The 23469-nt window shown below is 40.3% G+C and overlaps 1 protein-coding gene across 5 annotated transcripts in view; it reads right to left on the minus strand.

The window, feature by feature from the left end:
* Positions 1-23469, minus strand: part of LOC136399229 (zinc finger protein 432-like) — a 60560-nt gene that overhangs the window by 35352 nt on the left and 1739 nt on the right. Inside the window, exons 2-5 of one of the 5 annotated variants that reach the window (XM_066374223.1) lie at positions 19229-19421; positions 18161-18376; positions 17780-17878; positions 9459-11399 (exon numbers count right to left, since the gene is read on the minus strand). In XM_066374223.1, the coding sequence (XP_066230320.1) occupies positions 9459-11399; positions 17780-17878; positions 18161-18356 (2236 nt within the window). In that variant the 5' untranslated portion in view covers positions 18357-18376; positions 19229-19421. Of the gene's footprint in view, positions 1-7576; positions 11400-17779; positions 17879-17979; positions 18133-18160; positions 18377-19228; positions 19422-23469 lie in introns of those variants that run through there. The other 4 variants (XM_066374222.1, XM_066374221.1, XM_066374220.1 and 1 more) reach the window with 4 other exon arrangements.

Raw genomic sequence — 23469 nt, forward strand, 5'->3', positions numbered from 1 at the left:
GTGAGCACTGAATGTCAGTGGGTTTTGGAGCTCAGTGTGCGTTTTTACTTGCCCGCCAGGTGCAAGCCAGAATTAAAGACTATGGCCCACCAGTTTGTGGCTCCGTTGTTTCTTTACCAACTGTCCAAATCCAATGCGAACCTGCAAGGGCTGGGCTGCTCTGATGGTGGCCCTGGCCGTGGATACTGGCTTTACAGCAGCAAAATAGGCAGATGCAGAGACTTACAGCTCACACCACAAAACTCGATTACAAATTAATTTAGGAAGAATCATTGTGAAAAATCAACTTTGGACCAACAAAACAGGTCTCAAAAACCAAGAAGCAAAGAATACACACTGATCCTGGTAGGGAGTGTCGGGGCATGGTGGAGGCTCCCCTGCTTCCAGAAGCAAGGGGAGGATGAGAGTCCAGGAGGGCTGTCATTAAAGAGAGAGACCCTGAGACAGAAACCCTCAGTCTCAGAACCGGAGACCCAGCCTAGAAATCCAGGGACTGGAGGAGAGACAAAAAGCATTGAGAGGAGAGAAGAGCAAAGTTCTCTGTGTGGGAAGTGCCTTCCTTAAAAGGAGAGCAGGAAATATCACAGCCACTTGCCTGGAGCCCCAGGGGCAAGGAGGGTTGAGAGGACTGGCTAATCTTTCACTAGGAATGTAGAGAGAAACAGACGGTGATTGGCAGTGGAATGCCTTGGATGACCTCAAAAGCTGACTCATTCAGTGCAGAGGCGGCCATAGCTGAGGGAGGGGTTCATCCCTTCACACAACAGAAGCCTAAAGTAGTTCTGGGTGAGCCACCTCAAGAAAGCTCTCCAGCTCCAATCAGCGCAAAAGAAAGAGCTGAAAGCAGGAAGTGGGTGGAGGGGCAGTAACTCAGATCTCCAGAAAGATCTGAGATACACCTCCCCCTACTGAAGCTGAGAATGCACCATGCCCTGGAGAGCAGCAGGCAAAACCCACCTTCAGATTCCCAGAGGTCACACTCATTGTGTTCCTGGATCCAATTTCAAATAAGCCCTCTGCTGAGATCAGTAAACAAGCCCACTGCTGAGTAAAGTAAACTGAAAAAAACAAATCAAGACTTCAAAGTGGCTGTAGTAGGTAAGGAGACCACAACTGAAACAAGCCTGCAAGCCACAAACAGAAACAATAAAAAGACAGAAAAACTTAAGTCATATGAATCAACAAGACAAATCCCCAAAAAAGATCTGGATGACATGAAAGTAATCAAGTTACGTATGCAAAGTATAATATAATAATTGTTAGGATGCTTAAGGATTTTAAAGCAACAATGGATGGACTTAATGAACACTTAAAGAAACCATAAGAATCAAAAAGTACACAGAAATCATAAAGAAGAACCAGAAATGACAAACATAATATCAGAAATGAAGACTACACTAGAAGGAATTAAAAGCAGGCTGCTGGATGAAGCAGATGATCAAATTAATGACTTAAAAGTCAAGATAAGTGAAACCACAAAAGCAGAACAGCAAAAATAAAAGAGGATCAAAAAGTCTGAGAAAAATGTAAGAGAGCTCTGTGATAACATGAAGAGAAACAATATCCGCATAAGGGGGTTCCTGAAGAAGAGAAAGACCAAGAAATAGAGAACCTGACTGAAGAAATTATAGCTGAAAATTTCACTATATTGATGCAGGAAAGAGTCACAAAGGTTCAAGAAGCAGAAAAAAACCATTAAAAAAGAACCCAGAGATCCAAACCAAGATACATCATAATGAAAATACCAAAGCTAAAAGATAAAGAAAGAATACTAAAAGCTTAAGAGAAAAACAGTCAATCTCCTACAACAGAAACCCTATAAGGATGACATACAACTTTTCAACAGAAACACTTAATGCCAGAAGGAAATGGTAAAAAATATTCAGTGGTATACAGATCAAGAACCTACAACCATGAATTCTTTATCCAGCAAGGCTATTGTTTAAAATTGAAGGAGAAATACAAAGCTTTCCAGACAAAAAAAAAAATCTCAAGGATTTCATCAAACCAAACCAGTCCTACAAGAAATGTGAAGAGGCGTGCTATAGACAGAACAAAGCGGGGGGGGGGGGGGGGGGACGACTTAGTAAAAGAGGAATGTAGATTTAAAGAAAAAAATGGCAATAAACTACGTATCAATAATCTTAAATGTAAATGGATTAAATGCTCCAATCTAAAGACACAGGGTAGCTGAATGGATAAAAAAACAGGACCTGTACATATGCTGTCTAAAAGAGGCCCACCTAAAACAAATATACACATAGACTGAAAGTAAAAGAATGAAAAAATATATCCTGCCAATGAAAACAAATTAAAAAATCTGGAGTAGCCTGACCTGAGGTGACACAGAGAATAAAGCATCAACCTGAAACACTGAGGACGCCAGTTCAAAACCCTGCACTTGTCTGGTCAAAGCACATATGGGAGTTGATGCTTCCTGCTCCTCCCCCTTCCTCTCTTTCTCTCTCTCTCCTCTCTAAAATGAACAAAGAAAATAAAAATAAATAAAATACTGAGGTAGCAATAATTATCTGTGACAAAACAGACTCAAAAAAAAAAAAAGACCATAGTAAGGGATAAGAAGATCACTACATAATGATAAAGGGAGGAATCCATCCAACAGGAAGAGATAACCATTACAAATGTCTATGCACCTAATATAGCAGCACCTAAATATATAAAGCAGACTTTGATGAACATAAAGGATGAGATCAACAGCAATACTATAATAGTAGGGATTTCACTATCCCACTAACATCATTAGATAAATCCTCAAGAAAGAAAATTAACAAACAGCAGAATTAAGGTTCACACTAGATGAATTGGATTTAATAGATATCTTCAGAACCTTTCACCCTAAAGCAGCAAAATATACATTCTTTTCAAGTTCTCACGGTATATTCTCTAGGATAGACCACATATTAGGGCATAAAATGAGTCACAACAAATTTAAAAAGACTGAAATCATATCAAGCATCTTCTCTGACCAAAATGGCATGAAACTAGAAATCAACTACAATAGAAAAACTGAAAAACACTCAAACAATTTGAAACTAAGCAACATGTTATTAAGTAACAAATGGTTCAACACTGAGATCACAAAAGAAATAAAAAATACCCTTGAAACAAATGAAAATGAGCATACAACAACTTAAAATCTGTGGGACACAGCAAAAGCAGTCCTGAGAAAAAAGTTCATAGTATTACAGGCATACCTTAAGGAGCTAGAAAAAGCTCAAATAAACTTCTTAACCCTGCAACTAAAAGAACTAGAAAAAACATGGCAAGTAAAGCCCAGAGTAAGTAGAAGGAAGGAAATAATAAATATTAGAATAAAAATAAGTAACAGAGTAAAAAAAAAAAATACAGAAGATGAATGAAACTAAGAGCTAGTTCTTTGAAAAGGTAAACAAGATCAATGAACCCTTAGCCAGACTCACCAAGAAAAAAAAAAGAGGACTCAAATAAATAAAATTAGAAATGAGAGTGGAAAAGTAACAATGGACACAGCAGAAATACAAAGAGTTGTAAGAAAGACTATGAAGAAGTGTATGCCAAAAAATTAGACAACCTAAGAGAAATGTACAAATTTTTTGAAACACATAATCTTTCAAAAATCAATCTGGCCTGACCAGGTGGTGGCGCAGTGGATAGAGTGTCGGACTGGGATGCGGAAGGACCCAGGTTCGAGACCACAACGTCGCCAGCTTGAGCGCGGGCTCATCTGGCCTGAGAAAAGAGCTCACCAGCTTAGACCCAAGGTTGCTGGCTCCAGCAGGGGGTTACTCGGTCTGCTGAAGGCCCGCGGTCAAGCCACATGTGAGAAAGCAATCAATGAACAACTAAGAAGTCGCAACGCGCAACGAGAAACTGATGATTGATACTTCTCATCTCTCTCCGTTCCTGTCTGTCCCTGTCTATCTCTGCCTCTGTAAAAAAAAAAAAAAAAAAAAAAAAAAAATCAATCTGGAAGAACCAGAAAACCTAAATAAACCAATTACAACAAATGAGATTAAAACAGTTATCAAAAAACTCCCAACAAACAAAAGCCCTGGGCCAGATGGTTTCATAGGCAAATTCTACCAAACATTCAAAGAACTATCTCCTATTGTTTTCAAGCTTTTTCCAAAAATTGAAGTGGAGCAAAAACTTACAAGCTGCTTTTATGAGGCGAGCATAATTCTGATTCAAAAACAAGGAAAAATCAACACAAAGAAAGAAAACTACAGACTAATATCTCTGATGAATTTAGATGCTAAAATTCTCAACAAAGTATTAGTAAACCAGATCCAATAATATATGAAAAAAATCATACATCATGATCAAGTGTGATTTATTCTGTGGAGGCAAGGGTGGTACAGTATTTGCAAATCAATGTCATTCATCCCATAAACAAAAAGGAGAAAACCACATTATAATATCAATAGATGCAGAAAAAGCATTTGATAAAATCCAGCACCCATTTATGATCAAAACTCGCAGCAAAGTGAGAATATAGGGAACATACCTCAACATGATAAAGGCCATCTATAACAGACTCACAGTCAACATCATAGTCAATGGGCAAAATTAAAAAGCAATTCCCTTAAGATCAGAACAAGACAGGGTTTTCCCCTTTCACCACTCTTATTCAACATAGTTCTGGAAGTCTATGTGGACATCAGCAACCAGACTAGAAGAAATGAAACACATCCAAATTGGAAATAAAAGTAAAACTATCATTATTTGCTGATGATATTATACTGTACATAGATAATTCTAAAGTCGCAGTGAAAAAAAATACTGCACCCGATAAATGATTCAGCAAGGGGGCAGGATAAAAAATTAATACTCAGAAATCAGAGGCATTTTTGTACACCAACAATCTGTCTGAAAGAAAAATTAAGGAAACTATCCTCTTCACTATTGCATCAAACCAGGCAAAGTCAACACAAAGAAAGAAAACTACAGACTAATACCTCTGATGAATTTAGATGCTAAAATTCTTAACAAAATATTAGCAAACCAGATCCAATAATATATGAAAAAAATCATACATCATGATCAAGTGTGATTTATTCTGTGGAGGCAAGGGTGGTACAATATTTGCAAATCAATCCTGGTGTGAATTTGCAAGTGAATCCTGGTGTGGTGAACGTAGAAGTATATCTTTCTAACATCCCTACTCTCATTTAAAAAAATGTCGAAGAGGAAACTTTCCTGAAAGATAAAAAAATATTTTTTAACTTCTAGAAACACCACTGGATCATGCTGAATTACTCAGATTTGTGATGACATCAAGTCACACGGATGTAGAAAACTCAACTTTTTAGAAGAGTTGATTTGAACCAAAAGTGAGAACATATGACAAGGAGCAAGACTTCAAATGCCCTAGGAGTCAAAATTTTAATAGGAAACTTTAACTTAAAAATTAAAATGTTTCCAATATCCAAAACACGAGCTATAAAACTCCCACTATTCCAGGGAATGGAACCTAAAACTTTCAAACTCCTAAGATCTGAAGGCCTGACCTATGGTGTCTCAGCGGAGAAAGCATCAAGGAAAGCTGAGGTTACACTTTGGAATCCCTGGGCTTGCCCAGTCAAGGCACAGATGGGAGTTGATGCTTCCTGCTCCTCCTGCCCTCCTCTGTATCTCTTTCTCCACATTAAAAATAAAAAATTTGCCCTGGCCGGTTGGCTCAGCGGTAGAGCGTCAGCCTGGCGTGCGGAGGACCCGGGTTCGATTCCAGGCCAGGGCACACAGGAGAAGCGCCCATTTGATTCTCCACCCCTCCGCCGCGCTTTCCTCTCTGTCTCTCTCTTCCCCTCCCGCAGCCAAGGCTCCATTGGAGCAAAGATGATGGCCCGGGCGCTGGGGATGGCTCTGTGGCCTCTGCCCCAGGCGCTAGAGTGGCTCTGGTCGCAACATGGCGACGCCCAGGATGGGCAGAGCATCGCCCCCTGGTGGGCAGAGCATCGCCCCTGGTGGGCGTGCCGGGTGGATCCCGGTCGGGCGCATGCGGGAGTCTGTCTGACTGTCTCTCCCCGTTTCCAGCTTCAGAAAAATGAAAAGAAAAAAAAAAAATTAAAAATTTTAAGAAGTCATGAAACACAAACACACCTTGTACTCCAGTGTTATCAAATTCAATCTGAAATTTACCAAACTCTTGTACATTGACACTCCTCAAACAAACGAAATTAGATTCATTGCTAACTTAGACAAACAGGGTTCATGCTACACACATAGCAGTTTTCCATCAACAAGCCTAAACATAATTGAAATGGAGACCTTAAGCCTTGACCTTCAAATATTCAGTTGTTAATCTCTGCAAAGTACGGCTTAATCAAGAAACACACACTGATGCCTAGCTCTTCAGAGACTGAATCCACATAAATCCCCAAATGACAATTCATATGTATTCCTACTTCACCAAACTCACAGGCCCTTCACTGAGGATCCAGAGAATCCTGCTCACTAGACATCGAGGTTCTGAAGCCCCATTGGCAGCACCTAGAAAATGAACACTAGTACATAACTACTTCCAATCCGGTGCTCTGTCTCCAAATCCTTCCTCGCCTGTTACTAGAAGAACGGTGTAGCCATGTCTTGGGCTCTCTTCTGGAATTCCAAGTTCTGGCCTTAAACAAATTTCATGATGTCATAGAATGTATTAAAAACTTCTTGATGGTGTGACCACTTTTGTTATAACTGTCAGGTGAAATAAAACAAATGTCTAAGGCTCCAAATAATTTTCTTCCCATGGGGTGGTCACAAGCACAGAGGAACTGCTTAAATTATTACAAGCTGGAATATATCCAAGGGCAACATGGCAGGGGATGCATTTTCTCCATCACTTTAGTTAAAAGAAGTTGACAATACAGATGTTACACCAGAGCAGCAATGGTGAATCATTTCCATAAGGTCTGAGGATGTCTGTATGTCACACAAAAAGCCAAAGATTGCCTGACCAGGTGGTGGAACAGTAGATAAAGCATAGGACTGGGACGTAGAGTACTCGGGTTGAGAACTCAAGGTAGCTAGCTTGAGCAAGGGGTCACTCGGACTTCTGTAGCCCCCCACCCTGTCTAAGCACATATGAGAAATCAATCAATGGACAACTAAGGAACCGAAACAAAAGTTATGTTGTTTTTTATCTTTCTGAAGCTGGAAACGGGGACAGACTCCCGCATGTGCCTGACCGGGATCCACCAGGCACGCCCACCAGGGGGCGATGCTCTGCTGCGACCAGAGCCACTCTAGGACCTGGTGCAGAGGCCAAGGAGCCATCCCCAGCGCCCAGGCCAGCTCTGTTCCAATGGACTCTAGGCTGCTGGAGGGGAAGAGTGAGACAGAGAGGAAGGAGGGGGGGTGGAGAAGCAAATGGGCGCCTCTCCTATGTGCCCTGGCCGGGAATCGAACCCAGGTCCCCCACACAGCAGGCCAACACTCTACCGCCGAGCCAACCAGACAGGGCAGCAAAAGTTATGTTTTTAATCACTCTCCCTTCCCGTCTGTTTGTCCCTATCTCTCCCTCTTTGACTGTCTTTGCCACAAAAAAAAAAAAAAGAGTCAAAGACCTTTGGGCAGGATGCTAGTTTAAAATTAATTGAGGTCCGCCTGACCTGTGGTGGCGCAGTGGATAAAGCGTCAACCTGGAAACGCTGAGGTTGCAGGTTCAAAACCCTGGGCTTGCCTGATCAAGGCACATATGGGAGTTGATGCTTCCTGCTCCTCCCCCTTTCTCTCTCTCTCCCTTATCTATAATGAATAAATAAAATCTTTAAAAAAAAAAAAATTGAGGTCCACTATTAAAACATATGCAGTGCAGTCCTCCTTTTTGGTTTCTCTACTCTCACTACTGCCACACTCACAATACTCCTGGTAACCCAACATGTGTGTTCCATTGGGTGAAGGGATGCTTCACATTAAAAATTTACACATTGCCTGTGTGACATAAAATTTACATTGTTACCCAATAGTATCAAATCCCACAGGAAATGGCTCAGTGCTACACACTGCTTCCAGGTCACTTCAAAAGCAAAAGAAATCAAGTACCTCTCCAAGTCACCTACAACTCTTGATCTGGTTTCAAATGGAGGTTCCAACAATTCCTCCTCTGGTTCAATTGATTTCCCAGAGTGACCCTCATCACTAAACAAAATCAATAATGTATTATCTTTATTAAAGGGGTTAATAAAAATTATAGGTGAATAGCAACATGAAGTGATACACAGCTCAAGGTCTGGGAGGTCCCAAGCACAGGAGCTTGTATCCCAATGTGGTCTGGGTATATTACACTTCCACCACTGGGATGTGTTCACCCACCTAGAAGCTCTATGAAATCCCTATTCTAGGGATTTTATTTTCCGGCGGCTTCTCAATAGGTATAATTTATTTACGCTATTTCTAGACACCTGCCCCTCTGGATGTGTGGTGGAGCTTTAAATTCAAATCACAGTCACCTCAATATAACAAAAGATGCTGTTGGTTCCGTTGTCACTTAGGAATTGATAAGGGTTTTAGGACCTCTATGCCAGAAACAGGGGACAGAGAGCCCTATGAATGTATTTAGTGTATTTCACTAGGTAATACTGATAATCTAAAAAGGATACCTGCTAAAGTACTCCATTTTTCTAATATTCTATATAAATTACTTTATATATGAAAATAGAGCTGTGCAGCCAAGGGTTAGGGATGGTAAAAACAATGTTACCATGAATGAAAAATATGAAGATGTTTTTGCTGAAAAAAACCTTTAAAAATTTCTCTTGTTGTGATGGTTACAAGAACCTGGTGTTAAGACAGGAACTACTCTGAGACCAGATAAAGTGCACCAATGACCAGGGGAACACTGCCTGCTGACTCCATAAAAGGTTTCATATGTACAGTTTGAAGCCCCAGTACCTACAGGTATTTATGGATACACAGAAAACAGAAGCAGAGACAACTATGAGTAATTCAGGAAGCACAGATAATAAGAATGCTGGTTTGAAAGCCCTGGTATGGCTTTTCCTGGCACATATAAGAAACTGCTAGAAGTTAGGTTTCTGACTCCATTCTAGCACAGCTAATCACTATGTGATTCAAAACACTAAAATCTTTTTTAAAAAGGCTTCATGAAAATCACTGCATCTGCATAGCTCCTCTGCTTGAATTTGGATACATGTATATATAGTTTATATGGGGAGGTCTTTTGCACTTTTAGTGCAGAGTAATTGTTTTATTAATAAATGAACTTGCTGATATACAGTGAGAGCACTCTTCTTAGAAAAACCTTCCCTAAACACAGGGCATATATAGAAATTCTATTCTGTATGAGTCCTTTAATATACAATCTTTCCAGTACACTCAGGAGTCTTTTCCACATTCACTGGACGCATCGCGCTTCTCTCCTGTATGAGTCCTTTGATGTCTAATCAGATTCCCCTTCTGTGAAAAGCCTTTCCCACACTCACAGCATACATATGGCTTCTCACCGGTATGAGTCCTTTGGTGTATAATCAGGTGACAATTCAGTGTAAAGCCTTTCCCACAATCACTGCATACAAAAGGCATCTCTCCGGTATGATTCATTTGATGTATAATCAGATTCCTCTTCTCTGGAAAGCCTTTTCCACACTCACGGCATACATACGGCTTCTCACCAGTATGAGTCCTTTGGTGTATAATCAGGCGACAATTCAGTGTAAAGCCTTTCCCACAATCACTGCATACAAAAGGCTTCTCTCCGGTATGATTCATTTGATGTATAATCAGATTCCTCTTCCCTGGAAAGCCTTTTCCACACTCACTGCATACATATGGCTTCTCTCCGGTATGACTCCTTTGATGTATAATCAGCTTCCTCTTCTCTGAAAAGCCTTTCCCACACTCACGGCATACATACGGCTTCTCACCGGTATGAGTTCTTTGGTGTATAATCAGGTGACAATTCAGTGTAAAGCCTTTCCCACAATCACTGCATACAAAAGGCTTCTCCCCAGTATGATTCATTTGATGTATAATTAGATTCCTCTTCTCTGGAAAGCCTTTCCCACAGTCACTGCATACATAAGGCTTCTCTTTAGTATGATTCCTTTGATGTATAATCAGTTGACTTTTCATTGTACAGCCTTTCCCACATTCACTGCATAGATAAGGTTTCACTTCAGTATGAGTCCTTTGATGTATAATCAAATTCCTCTTCTCTGGAAAGGCTTTTTCACACTCACTACATACATATGGCTTCTCTCCGGTATGAGTCCTTTGATGTCTAATCAGGTGACTCTTCACTGTAAAGCCTTTCCCACATTCACTGCATACATACGGCTTCTCTCCTGTATGAGTTCTTTGATGTATAATCAGCTTCCTCTTCTCTGGAAATCCTTTTCCACACTCACTGCATACATATGGCTTCTCTCCGGTATGACTCCTTTGATGTATTATCAGTTGAGTCTTCACTGTAAAACCTTTCATACATTCACTGCATACATAAGGCTTTTCTCCAGTATGAGTCCTTTGATGTCTAATCAGATTTCTCTTACCTGGAAAGCTTTTTCCACAATCACTGCATACATATGGTTTCTCTCTGGTATGAGTCTTTTGATGTATAATCAGCTGACTTTTCACTGTAAAGGCTTTCCCACATTCACGGCATACATACGGGTTTTGTTCTGTATGAGTCCTTTGATGTATAATCAGATTTCTCTTCTCTGTAAAGCCTTTCTCACACTCCCTGCATACATACGGCTTCTCTCCGGTATGAGTTCTTTGATGATTGCTGAGCTGACACTTGTAAGTGTAACCGTTTCTACATTCACTATATGTGTAAGGTTTGTTTCCTGCATGAGTTTTCTGATATATATTCAGCTGTGATTTACTAAGAGTTTTATTATATATTTTGTATTCACTCTGATTCAGTCCTGTATGAACTCTCTCACTGGATTTTCTAGAGGCTTTCTGACACACACTGCATTTATAAGATTTATCTCCACTAAGAACTCTCTGATAATCAGTGAGCTGAGCCATCTCGAGAATAGTTATCCCACATTCAGTGCATGTGAGGGCTTCCTCTTCATTGTCAGTTCTTTGTTGCTGAGTGATCTTGGACATATTTTCAATGGATTTGGGACTGGGATGCAACCTAACTTTAGTGTACATTAGTTCATGGTTATGGCATGGAATGGATGTCCCATCAGCATTGAAGAAATCAGAGTTCTTTAAATTGAAATTTCCTGTTTGGTTTTTAAACCTTAATTTTGATTTTAAAGGTTTTCCATATATCTCCAACATATCGCAGTGTTGCCTCAATATAGACTGGCTTTGTCTTTGAATAACAATATTTGCAAACATATTATGTTCATAGTATTCTTCTCCACTCTTTGCAATGGGTGGACTTTGAAAGGGATTTTGCAAAGGTACATTCACTTTTTTGAATTCTAGGAAAGAGAACAGTAAATTATTCTATAATCTTTCATAATCTTAGTTTGAAATTAAAATTAGTTATAACATTGTAAAGTAGTCTAGTGATACCCCACGGGTTGTAAAATAAAGGAAATTAACTTAGAGTCATCCACATTCTAGACAGAGCCTGTAAACCTCTACATATCCTATGTGATAAAAGCATATTTTGTTTTAAAAACTTGTTTCATCATTATTTTTTTCTCTTATTTCTTTTAGGGTAAGACATGAAAAAAATGAGATATACTCCACATGTTCTCTGACATGGATCCACATGGCAACCGCATGTGAATCCAATGCCAAAGTAAGGAGCTACTTTTACTATCTCAGGGAAATGCTCACTGACAAAGTCATCCTGAACTCCTGGCGCCATGCTGGAACAAACTGAGACACTGCTTGTGAAAGGGAAAGAGAGTAGAAAAGGAGTAGAGGATGGGGAAGGGCAGCCGACGGTTACTTCTCATGTGTGCTCTGACCAGGAATCGAATTGGGGCATGCATATCCTGGGCCAACACTATCCACTGGGTCACCAGCCAGGGCCAAAACAATTCCTTTGGATAACTGCTGAGATTATGCTAGTGAAGGGTCTTACTACAGGATTTTAACATATCCTCGAGATGGTACTAGGGAAAAGAAATGCCTTCACGTGGCTGTTCTCTTGCTTTGAAAATGTGGCCACCTCATTCATTCACAAATTCTACAACCAGCCATGGAATCCTAAAAAGTCACACAGGCGGAACTACTACTGGCATCTGTATGGATTCCAAGGCTAAATACAGAACCAACCTGGATGCAAACAGAATACAGAGTATGCTAGTCTGATGAGAATAAGATTGCAGGACACGGAATGTTGGGACACTGGTCTTTTTATTGGGATTAGTGAAGACAAGGTGAATTTTTTCCGGACACTGAGTTTGTATAACCCTCACAATTTCAGAAGTGAGATTATCTTTTATTCTCCAAAAAGAACATTTGAAAAAAGGCTGGGTGTATGCTACTGAGGAGACTAAGCACAAGTTTCTACATGGCCTCAGGATGCAGCTAGTTACCAGAAGGACCACAGTATGGAATGTTTAGCTTTAGCCCCATCAACTGTCTTCTAGGACAGAATAGATGGCCTAGAGCTATAAGGTTTATGAAAATCATTTTAATATCTGATCAACTTTTGGGTTAGCAAATACATTCTTTTGTCTGATGTATGGCTCATCTCAGTTCCATGGACAGAGAAACTCCTGTATTCAGGAATACTTCAGACCTTGACTTATGTACTTATTCATATATCTCCTTTAAAAGAAATGAGTAAATATTAGCATTGCTGTGGAAATTAACTGAATTCAAGGAAGGGTTTTTAGAACCTCCAACTTATCCAACTGGTCAGAAGCACAGGTTATAATGCGGACACAGAAATTGACGTAAAAAGTGAAGACGTCTTGTGGAACTGAATTCTTAACTCATAGGTTCTAACACTAGTTCTCAGTACATAGTATCAGAACTGAATTAATTTTGAGGACACCCAGTTTAGTAACTACCCAGAGGAAGAAACCTGAAGCTAGGAAGTAAAGGCAATCAGTCTATGAAAAATAGTAAAAAAAGATACAATGAAAACCTACAGTGGAGGTTATCAGAAAATATGGGTGGGGCAAAATTAGGTTTACAACTGATAATATGGGAAGATATAATAATAATATAATAACAATAAATAATAATGTAAGAATAACACTGGCTGGTTGGTTCAGTGTTACAGCATCAGCCAGGTGTGTAAATGTCCTGGGTGCCATTCCAGATCAGGGTACACAGGTGAAGTGCTCATCTGCTTCTCCATCCATCCACCTTCCCCTCTCACTTTGTTCTCTCTCTTTCCCTCCTTTCCTACAGCCATGGCTCGATTGGAGCAAGTTGGCCTGGGATACTGAGGATGACTCCATGACTTTCACCTTGGGCACTAAAAACTGGCTTTGATGACAAGAGAGCAAGAGTTCCAGGTGTAGAGAGCATCACCCCCTAGTGGGCTTGCCACATGGATCACCATTTAGGGTGCATGTGGGAGTCTGTCTCTGCTTCCCCTCCTCACTAAATTGAGATTAAAAGAGAGATTTTATTTATTGATAGTGCATAGAGAGATGAGAGCTAGTATGGGGCAAAAAGTATTGACTAATAGTTGCTGCACTTTAGTTTTTTATGCCTTGCCATTTGTTCCTTAATCCTGCAACCCCAGGGCTTCAAACTGGCAACCTCTGCATTCTACATCACTTTTCTATCCATTGAACCACAGCAGGTCAGGCTCTAAACCAGGGGTCTCAACCTCAACTCAGCATGTGGGCCGCAGAGTAAGTTCACAGCCGTTCGGCGGGCCGCACTAGGTCTACAAAAGGCAACTGTTACGCAACACTTTTCTCACTGCAGTTAAAAACAAAAAAAAATCAGTACAACAAGCACAATCGCACATGCAGTTTACTCAGTGTCACAAAACGACCAGTAACTGTAGTTCGCATCACAACTGCTGTTAACTAAGCTAATATCTAGCTAGGATGCTAGAGAAATGAAAAATACAAGTAGGCCTCTAGGCTTACTTAATTTTATCCAAAATATTTTGAACTTCGTGGATTAGTCTGCGGGCCGCGAGTTTGATACCCGTGCTCTAAACACAGGTTTATATTTTATTTTTAGACTTAATGCATTTTAGAGAAGAGGGAGAGACAGAGAAGTGTGAGGAGCAGGAAGCACCAACTTGCACATGTTGACCAGTCAACCCTGCTGTTTACCAGCCGGCAACCTTAGTGTTCCCGGTGGGTGCTTTACCCAGTGGGACACCACAGGTCAGGCTACAAATTCAAGTTATTTGTTTTTTTTCCTAAAGAGGCAGAGATAGAGTCAGAGAAAGGGATATATAGGGACAGACAGACAGGAAGGCAGATAGATAAGAAGCATCAATTCTTCATTGCAACACCGTAGTTTTTCAGTGATAGCTTTCTCATCTATGCACTGAACGAGGGACTATAGCAGATCGAGTGACCCCTTGCTCAAGCCAGTAATCTTGGTTTAAAGCTGTTGAGCTTTGCTAAAACCAGATGAACCCATGCTCAAGCTGGCAACCTTGGGTTCTCAAACCTGGGTCCTCTGTGTCCCAGTTTGATGCTCTAATCACTGCATAATTGCCTGATCAGTGAAAACTCAAGTTTAAAAACATAAAACAGCCTGACTATGCGATAGCACAGTGGACAGAACATTGGACTGGCATGCGGAAGACCTGGTTTGAGACCCCGAGGTTGCCTGCTTGAGTGCAGACTCATCTGGTTTGAGCAAAGCTCACAACCTTGGACCCAAGGTTGCTGGCTCGAGCAAGAAGTTACTCAGTCTGCTGAAGGCCCATGGTCAAGGCACGTATAAGAAAGCAATCAATGAACAACTAAGGTGTTGAAACGAAAAAATGATGATTGATGCTTCTCATCTCTCTCTCTGTTCCTGTCTGTCTCTATCTATGCCTCTCTCCGATTCTCTGTCATTGTATAAAAACAAACAAACCATAAAGCAATCATATCATACAGGCAGAAATCAGTTATGAAACATATTAATGTCTTTTAGGAGAGGACACACTGTCTAATCAAGATGACAGTACATCACAAAGGTCACTGCAGGTGAAGCTGACATTTTATATGACAGGAAACTTGGGAGTAATTATCGGGCACTTAGTGTTTTCAGAAATTGATGGGAAGGTATTATTATTTTAAAATTCCAGCAATAATAAATTAAGAAAACAATTCCAATTTCTGCATAACAAAGAAGAAAATCACACAGGGGTAGGATTTAGAAAAGGCTAGCCTGACAAGGCAGTGGTGAGGAAATAAGAGCGCTGAAATGGAACACCAAGGACCTAGGTTCAAAACGCCAATGTTTTTAGTGAGGTCACTGGCTTGAAAATGGGATCATAGACATGACACCAGGGAAGCTGGTTTGAGCCGATGGTGTCTGTCTATAGCAAGGGGTCACTTGCTCTGCTGCAGCCTCCAAGTCCAGGCACATTCGAGAAAGCAATCAATAAACAACTAAGGAGACTAAGGAGCTGCACAATGAGTTGATTCATCTGATCTCTCTCCCTTTCTGCCTGTATGTTTTTATCTGTCGCTCTAGCTTTCTCTCTGTCTCTGTCACACATATACAAAAATAAATAAAGGCTAAAATATTTTATTCTAAAACTAACAAACTGATCTTGTAAGTAATCAAAGATCTAATTAAACAAAAGAACACCTCATAATCCTAGATTAGTATGAAGAGTATGTTGCAGAAAAAATTACTACAGAATGAGACAGATGTAATCACTGTTCAAACACTAGCTGGTTAGTTTTGCAGAAATTGACAGGCTGATTTTAAAATTTATATTGAAACTGAAGAAAAACCCAGATGTTTAAATGATCTGTATATTTTTTTTTTGTACTTTTCTGAAGTGGGAATTAAGGAGGCAGAGAGACAGACTCCTGCATGTGCCTGACCAGGATCCATGTGGAATGCCCAGTAGGGAGCAATGCTCTGCCCCCCTGGGAGATTGTTCCTTTGCAACTAGAGCAATTATTAACACCTGAGGTGGAAGCCAGAGAGCGATCCTCAGCACCTGGGACCACATGCTGCAATGGAGCCTTGGCTGTGGGAGGGAAAAAGAGAGAGAGAAAAGGAAAGGGGGAAGGGTGGAGAAGATGATGGATGCTTCTCTTGTGTGCCCTGAGAAAGAATGGAACCCAGGATCTTCACATGCCGGGGTGATGCTCTACCTCTGAGTCAACTGGCCAATGCCTCAAAATGATCTTGAAAGAGAAGAACTGGCCCTGGCCGGTTCGCTCAGTGGTAGAGCGTCGGCCTAGCGTGCGGAGGACCCGGGTTCGATTCCCAGCCAGGGCACACAGGAGAAGCACCCATCTGCTTCTCCACCCCTCCCCCGCACTTTCCTCTCTGTCTCTCTCTTCCCCTCCCGCAGCCAAGGCTCCATTGGAGCAAAGATGGCCCGGGCGTTGGGGATGACTCTGTGGCCTCTGCCTCAGGCGCTACAGTGGCTCTGGTCGCAACATGGTGAAGCCCAGGATGGGCAGAGCATCGCCCCCTGGTGGACGTGCCGGGTGGATCCCGGTCGGGCGCATGCGGGAGTCTGTCTGACCGTCTCTCCCCGTTTCCAGCTTCAGAAAAATAAAAAAAAAAAAAAAAAAAAAAAAAAGTGTACACAAAAAAAGTCCAAAAATTGACTGTTATAACAGTAATGGTTGTACAACTAAATGAGTAAAGTAAAAACTAATTAGCTATTTATTTAAGGGGCTAAGTCAATTCATAGGTGAATTAAAATAAATAAAACCCTTAAATCTGATGTAAAATCAGAAGCTTTAGGAAAACAAAGGCAGCAAAAAAAATCTCATGAAGAAAATCTGATTTAGGAAACTTGGGAAGGATGGCACTTGAAGCACACATAAGTTGTACTAGTTTGAGCTGGACCTCATGTGGCATGTTAACAAGGTCTATTCATGTTCATTATATGAAATGTTACAGGAATATAAAAGAGCTACACAGAAAAACATAAGTAAAACAAAAAAAAAAAAGCTCAGAATGTAGCAAACATCCTAAGTGATGCTAGAACATGAAATTTAAAAAGTCTAGTGTTGAATTCTAAAGTTCAAAAAGGATGAAGGGATGGTGATTCTCACTCTCACAGAAAATGGGAAGTTGGAGGCTGGCTGCCATGACACTGAGTGGAACGCACAGGAAGGAAGCGCACATTAGACAACAATGAGGGAGATGACAGTATGTGAGTCCATTTCACGGAACAGAAATGGGTTCAATGATGGGAACTGAGGAAAGGTTTAACAGTGATGAGAACTGAGTATGAAAAAAGCTGGAGAAGGGAGGCGAAGAATGACATAAATGCACAATGAAAACCCGACTCTCATGGCGACACAGCTTCCAACATGTGGATGGATTTTATAGAAGAAAATCACTATCTCCATACAAGGCAGTAGTAACAAAACTGTGATGAATTCATAGTTGTCATTCCAAAGTGGCCCAAAACATGGAATTTCACAGAGAAAGAGGGTGTAACACAAGCTGAGACCCAGTGGGCAAGGACAGAGAGTAAAATATGGAGTGCTATTTAAAAAAAGTACACAAAGAAAACTAAGATGTACATAAAATAGGTGTCATTACTCAAATGAAAAAAAAAAGGGGTATGTTTCCCTCTAAATTTGTACAAATAAAAAGGATTCCCATAGGTGAAGGGGTGGTTTGGTTTCTTCATCCAATGTTAAAGGTCTGATGTGTCCTCTGACTAGAGTATGACTTCCGACCATTAAGCCGCCAACCCCCTGGGTGCTTGTCACCCACTCACCTGGACAGACTACATGCTGTGGTTCATCACCTACTGTCCATGGTTCTTCCCCTCGCTCCAACTTGGAAAGCACATCTGGTTTGGTGGATTGATGCCCTGCTCAGAGGGAACAATGACAGAAGAGTTAAACATACTGAACTGGGCTGTGGTCTGTCAAGATGAAAAAATGTTACACTTTAAGAAATGAACATGATTCACACCTGTAACACAAAGACTTTTGTCTCAGGAAGCAGAATGTTATACCTTGTTGTCTGAGGTAATAATGGAAGAATCTAAGGTTCTTCCTTTTCAGAGAACTGTAGTTATTCAGAAGAGTTCAACAACTAAGGATAAAAGCCACCAAAAGGCAACTTATAAGTGACACGGGGGAGCTGTCCTCACCCACTGACACCAGGTTGCTGTAGTTCTCCAACATCACGTCCCGGAACAGGTCCTTCTGATTGAGGTCCAGGAGCTGCCACTCCTCCCAGGTGAAGTTCACGGCCACATCGTGAAATGTCAGGCATTCCTGAAACAACACTGTGCTGTTTAAAGTTGTGATGTGCTTTTGATGGGTAAAATAAATGTTATTTCCCATTTTCACTTCATACTATGCATCTGTAGAGTAAAAGAAATTTCATTTTATTATACAACTGAATAATCACATGCCTAGTAAGTTACAACTTGAGGTAAAAGCTGGTTTGCAATTGTGCATATCAAAAATACAATCATAAAAAATCATACAAGAATAAACTGTTTTACACATAACTGCAACTTATATTTACCAAACTCTTTAGTCTGCAATTGTGCAGTCATCTATGGATTTATGTGATCACAAGATTGTGTACTGTGACGTCGTTTTTTATACACCTCTACAATCCATTAAGAAAAAAAAGGATAAACACAAATGTGTACTTAGGCAGTGAAGGAGTGGAGATAACATCAACCTGAGTCCTTAGGATTCAGGTTCAAAATTTTCAGGTCTCTGCTTTCAGCACCCATGCTCACCAGTTCTGGTGTGGGGTAGCCAGCCTGTAAGATCATTGAAATGATTTCATGCCTGCTAGCTTGAGCCTAAAGGTCGCTGGCTTAAAGCCCAAGGTTCCTGACTTGAGTTTAACATCGTTGACCTGAGCAGAAGGTAACTGGCTTGGATTAAGACCTACTTTATGGACTAGGTAATTATGAGAAGTAATCAATAAACAGCTAAAGTGTCTCAACTACAAGTGGATGCTTCTCATCTCTTTTCCTTCCTGTCTATTCTGTGCCCTCCCTCTCTCTCTCAAGAGAAGAAATGATAATAGGATGAGATAAACCAGAAGGGAAGGGGGGAGGGCACTATGGGGAGAGACTAGGGAGATGTTGAGGGGAAGACGGTAGAGGGGGGATGCATTCGGGGCTACATGAGAATCTATGTAAATGCAAATTAAAATCAATAAAAATAAAGAGAAGGAAAAAACCCAAAATCACCTGAGCCAGAATCATTTTCTTCTATTGTTGGAAAAAACCTCGCAATAGACAGGGTTTGTGTTGGTGTGTTGTGAGTTTGCTCTAAGTTTCAACTCAGAAACCTGTCTTCAGTTCATTGTGTTACCAGAGATGCTGACACCCAATTCTGTGTCATTTAGATCCTCGTGCTTCTATTGCTCCAGGGAGTCAGGACCTATGGATTGAGGAGAAAATTCAGTGACTGGTACATTTCCTCTGGGCCCAGATGCACTCACCCTCTTCACAATGCTCTTAACTACCTGAGCAAACTGACAAGAACCTAGAAAAAGTTTATTTAGAAAAAAACAGAGGTAGAAGTAAGCCATCAAAACAATGGACTTCAGGAAACAAGTTACAGAGGCAAAAAAGAAAGGGGGATCTTGGGAGTTTAGGAACACAGAGAGAGAGAGACACCTTGAGAAGAATAAGAGGGTGGGGAAAGGCAGCAGCACGCTTCAGAAAGAGCTTCCATGTGTCCCTCCACTTTAATGCACACCTTCTGCTAATGCATACCTTTATGTGACTCTAGTTAACTTCCTACCTGTCCACCCATAATTTATTACACCCACTTATTATTACTTACATACAGCTATCCATAAACATCTTGTAATAGGAAAATGTTTATGAGAAGGTAAAATAAAATTAGATCATAACTGGTTCATTTTTCAATTTTACTGAGATATAATTTGCATAGTTTAAACCTATTCATAATAAACCTTCTCTTAGGAAAATTTCTTATTTATATAGAAGTCATTAAGGACTAGTAGAACAACATCACATATATTGTACCTTCATTTAGCATCCCATCACATGAACTTTTTATATCACCCCGGTGCATTTGTCAAATTGAGAAATGAACATTGGTATAATATGCAACCCAATCACAGGTTCTACTCTGATTTCACAAGTTTTTACACTACCATTCATTTTCTTTTGCACAATTTAACCCACAATATTACATTTAGATACCATTTTTCTGTGATTTTCTCCATTCTGTGACCCTTTCTCTGTCACATTTTTCTCAATTATGTTCTCAATTAATTTCAGGAGTACTGATGAAGTATTTTGTATATTAACCCATTTTTAAGCTTGTACTAAATTTACCTCATTAAAGAATGGTCATGCATTTTGGTACAGACACTTCAGAATTGAAGTCTCTATCGCACAATTAACTAGGGGTAGAAAATATCAAAATATCTTACAGCTGATCTCCTGGTAAAGGTAGTATTTGGCAGGGTTTTACACTGAAAATAGCAAGAACAATTTTGACAAAAAACAACCAGTGTAAAGGCCCACATCAAAAGATTTCAACACTTGTATGTAGTATCATAATTGATAGTACTTGTGAAAGCATAAACGTGCAGATAAATAGAACAGAACAGAGATCCCACAAAAAACCTTGCACAAATCATATACACACAACTGTTTGAGACTTCAATTTAGAAAGGTACACTTTCCAAGAAATGATGGTGAGAGAGTTAGAGGACCACTGGCATGCAGGTATAAATAAAGAAATAAATGGAATGTCAACACATTTATTCAAAATTTTTTATTGATAAAAGACTAGTATCCAGAACATTGAATTCCTAAAAGTTGATAATTTTCAAAGATTGTTTAAAGGAAGCACTGATCCTTATACCATTTACTGCATACCTGATACTATTAGTTGATCATCCTCTGTGCCAGAACCCGTGCTCTGCTACTTTAACCCAGGGTCCTGTAATTTCCTTGATGAGTAAAGAAACGAATAAATACGATGAGGCTGCAGAGATCTGTGCCTCAGTCCTAGAGGCTGGGAGTCCCCTGTACCCATCTTTCCTCCATGCTGTGTCTTATGTTTTTCTAAAGTCCTGCAGCACCTTCCTTTAAGCCAGAGGTCCCCAAACTACGGCCCGCATGTGGCCCCCTGAGGCCATTTATCCGGCCCCCCGCCGCACACCCAGAAGGGGCACCTCTTTAATTGGTGGTCAGTGAGAGGAGCATAGTTCCCATTGAAATACTGGTCAGTTTGTTTGTTGATTTAAATTTACTTGTTCTCTATTTTAAATATTGTATTCATTCCCATTTTGTTTTTTTACTTTAAAATAAGATATGTGTAGTGTGCACAGGGATTTGTTCATAGTTTTTTTATAGTCCGGCCCTCCAACGGTCTGAGGGACAGTGAACTGGCCCCCTGTGTAAAAAGTTTGGGGACCTCTGCTTTAAGCACACCCCTTATCACGCTGTTCTCAGCAATCAGAAAGAAACATACAAGAATAAACTCTGTTTTACATGTATTAACAACTGTAAACCTACTTTTGCCCCAGTCTGTAGTGTGCAATTGTTCATTGTAATCTATGCATTCATCTGAGTAGAAGATCCTATAATGTGAAGAAGAAATTACACTTATATATTTCAATACATTACATATTAAATGAGGCGGTATTTTATAGGCCTCTACAAATCCTGAAAAAATAAAGATAAATAATGTAGAAAAATAATGAAGAAAAAAGTGATAAATCACTCAGATGACTGAAGAAGGTGGGGTGAAGAGGAGAGAGCTTCAACGTGGGATGCTGAGGACCCAGTTCAAAATTCTCAGGTCACAGGTTTAAGCATGACTTTGCCAGGTTTATGGGGGGAGAAGTCTGTGCATAAGATCATCAAAATGATCCTATGATTGCTGGCTTGAGCTTAAATATTGATGATTTAAAGCCCATGGTCCCTGACTTGTGACCAAGATTGCTATCTTGAGCAGAATGTCACTGTCTAGGCTTGAGCACACACAGGAATAGAACGATGTTTCTTTCTCTCTCTCCTGTGTTCTCTCTCCAAAATCAGTAAATAAAAAATATAAATTAATAAAATATGTATGAGAAAATTTTTCAATGTGGTAAGTTTTGCAAAGATTATAAACAGGGCAAATGTAGCTGGAGAAAATGTAAAAGGTAAAAGTACTATGGAAAAATTTTGATATCTATTCAAGCTGAACTAATAAACACAATAAGATACAGCACTCTCATGCTGAGGTAAATGTCTAAACTATGTATTTTTTCCCATGCAACACCCTCCCCCCCACACACACACATCAAAAGTGCATTGCTAAAACAGAAGACAAGTCCAAGAATGTCCATGGCAGTTATGTCCTAACAATCTGGACTGCAAACAATACAAGTTCAGTTATCAGCAGGAACACCTGCCATGCACTCCAACCACGGCATGTGTGGGAAAAATATAACCTTAGCTCTTCTAAGATTTCTAAAGGATGGTAAAACAAAAACACTCTTTTTAAATACACAAAAAGGAGAGAAGAGAGATGAGAAGAATAAACTCATAGCTAAAGCACGTTATTTCTTCATTGATAACATTCTCATATATGTCTGGACCAGGGGGTACCAGCTGAATCAGTGATCCCCTGCTCAAGCCAGCGACTTTGGGCTCAAGCCACAGACATTGGATTGGGGTCATGTCTATGACCCCACACTCAAGACGGTGACCCTGACCCTGCACTCAAGCTAGCAATCTCAGTGTTTCAAACCTGAGTTTACAGCCCCAGATCAATGATCCATCCACTGCAGCACAGCCTGGTCAGACCAAAATATATCTTCCTTTGTGAAGCATATGTGAAAGGTCTTCTGTGGCTTACAACTGAAAAACTATTAACTGTGTAAGCATTATAAAATACAGTTACCTGACATTCATTTTACAACACACACATACACACACACACACAAGAAGATGGAAAAAGAAACCACTGCACATTCACACTAAGCTAAAGTAGACTACATAAAGAGTGAATGATGTATGCTTAGTTGATAAAAACTTAGTTAGGCACAGCTAAATAAAATGTAAAGATTAAGAAGAATGATACCTGACCTCTCATGCACCGTGGATAAAGCATCGACCTAGAACACTGAGGTATCTGGTTTGAAACCCCGGGCTTGCCGGTTTAAGGCATATATGGGAGTTGATGCTGCGTGCTCTACCCTGCGTTGTCTCTCTCTCCCTAAATATAAATAAGTAAAATCTTTGAAAATGATTCATAATAACTAAATGTATGCTAAAACTATAATAAAAATCCTTAAAGTGCACGGTGAGCTCAGGGTAACTCAAGCTCACTTATGCTTCACCAAAGCATCAGGAACACTCCAGGAGGCCTCTGCCAAAACAACATGCAACATCACTGTCACTCTATGAACTCCAACCACTTTTGTCTCAACAAATAGACACCAGGTCCCTCCTGA

The sequence above is a fragment of the Saccopteryx leptura genome, chromosome 3 (assembly GCF_036850995.1).
Source record: "Saccopteryx leptura isolate mSacLep1 chromosome 3, mSacLep1_pri_phased_curated, whole genome shotgun sequence".
Lineage (NCBI taxonomy): Eukaryota > Metazoa > Chordata > Mammalia > Chiroptera > Emballonuridae > Saccopteryx > Saccopteryx leptura.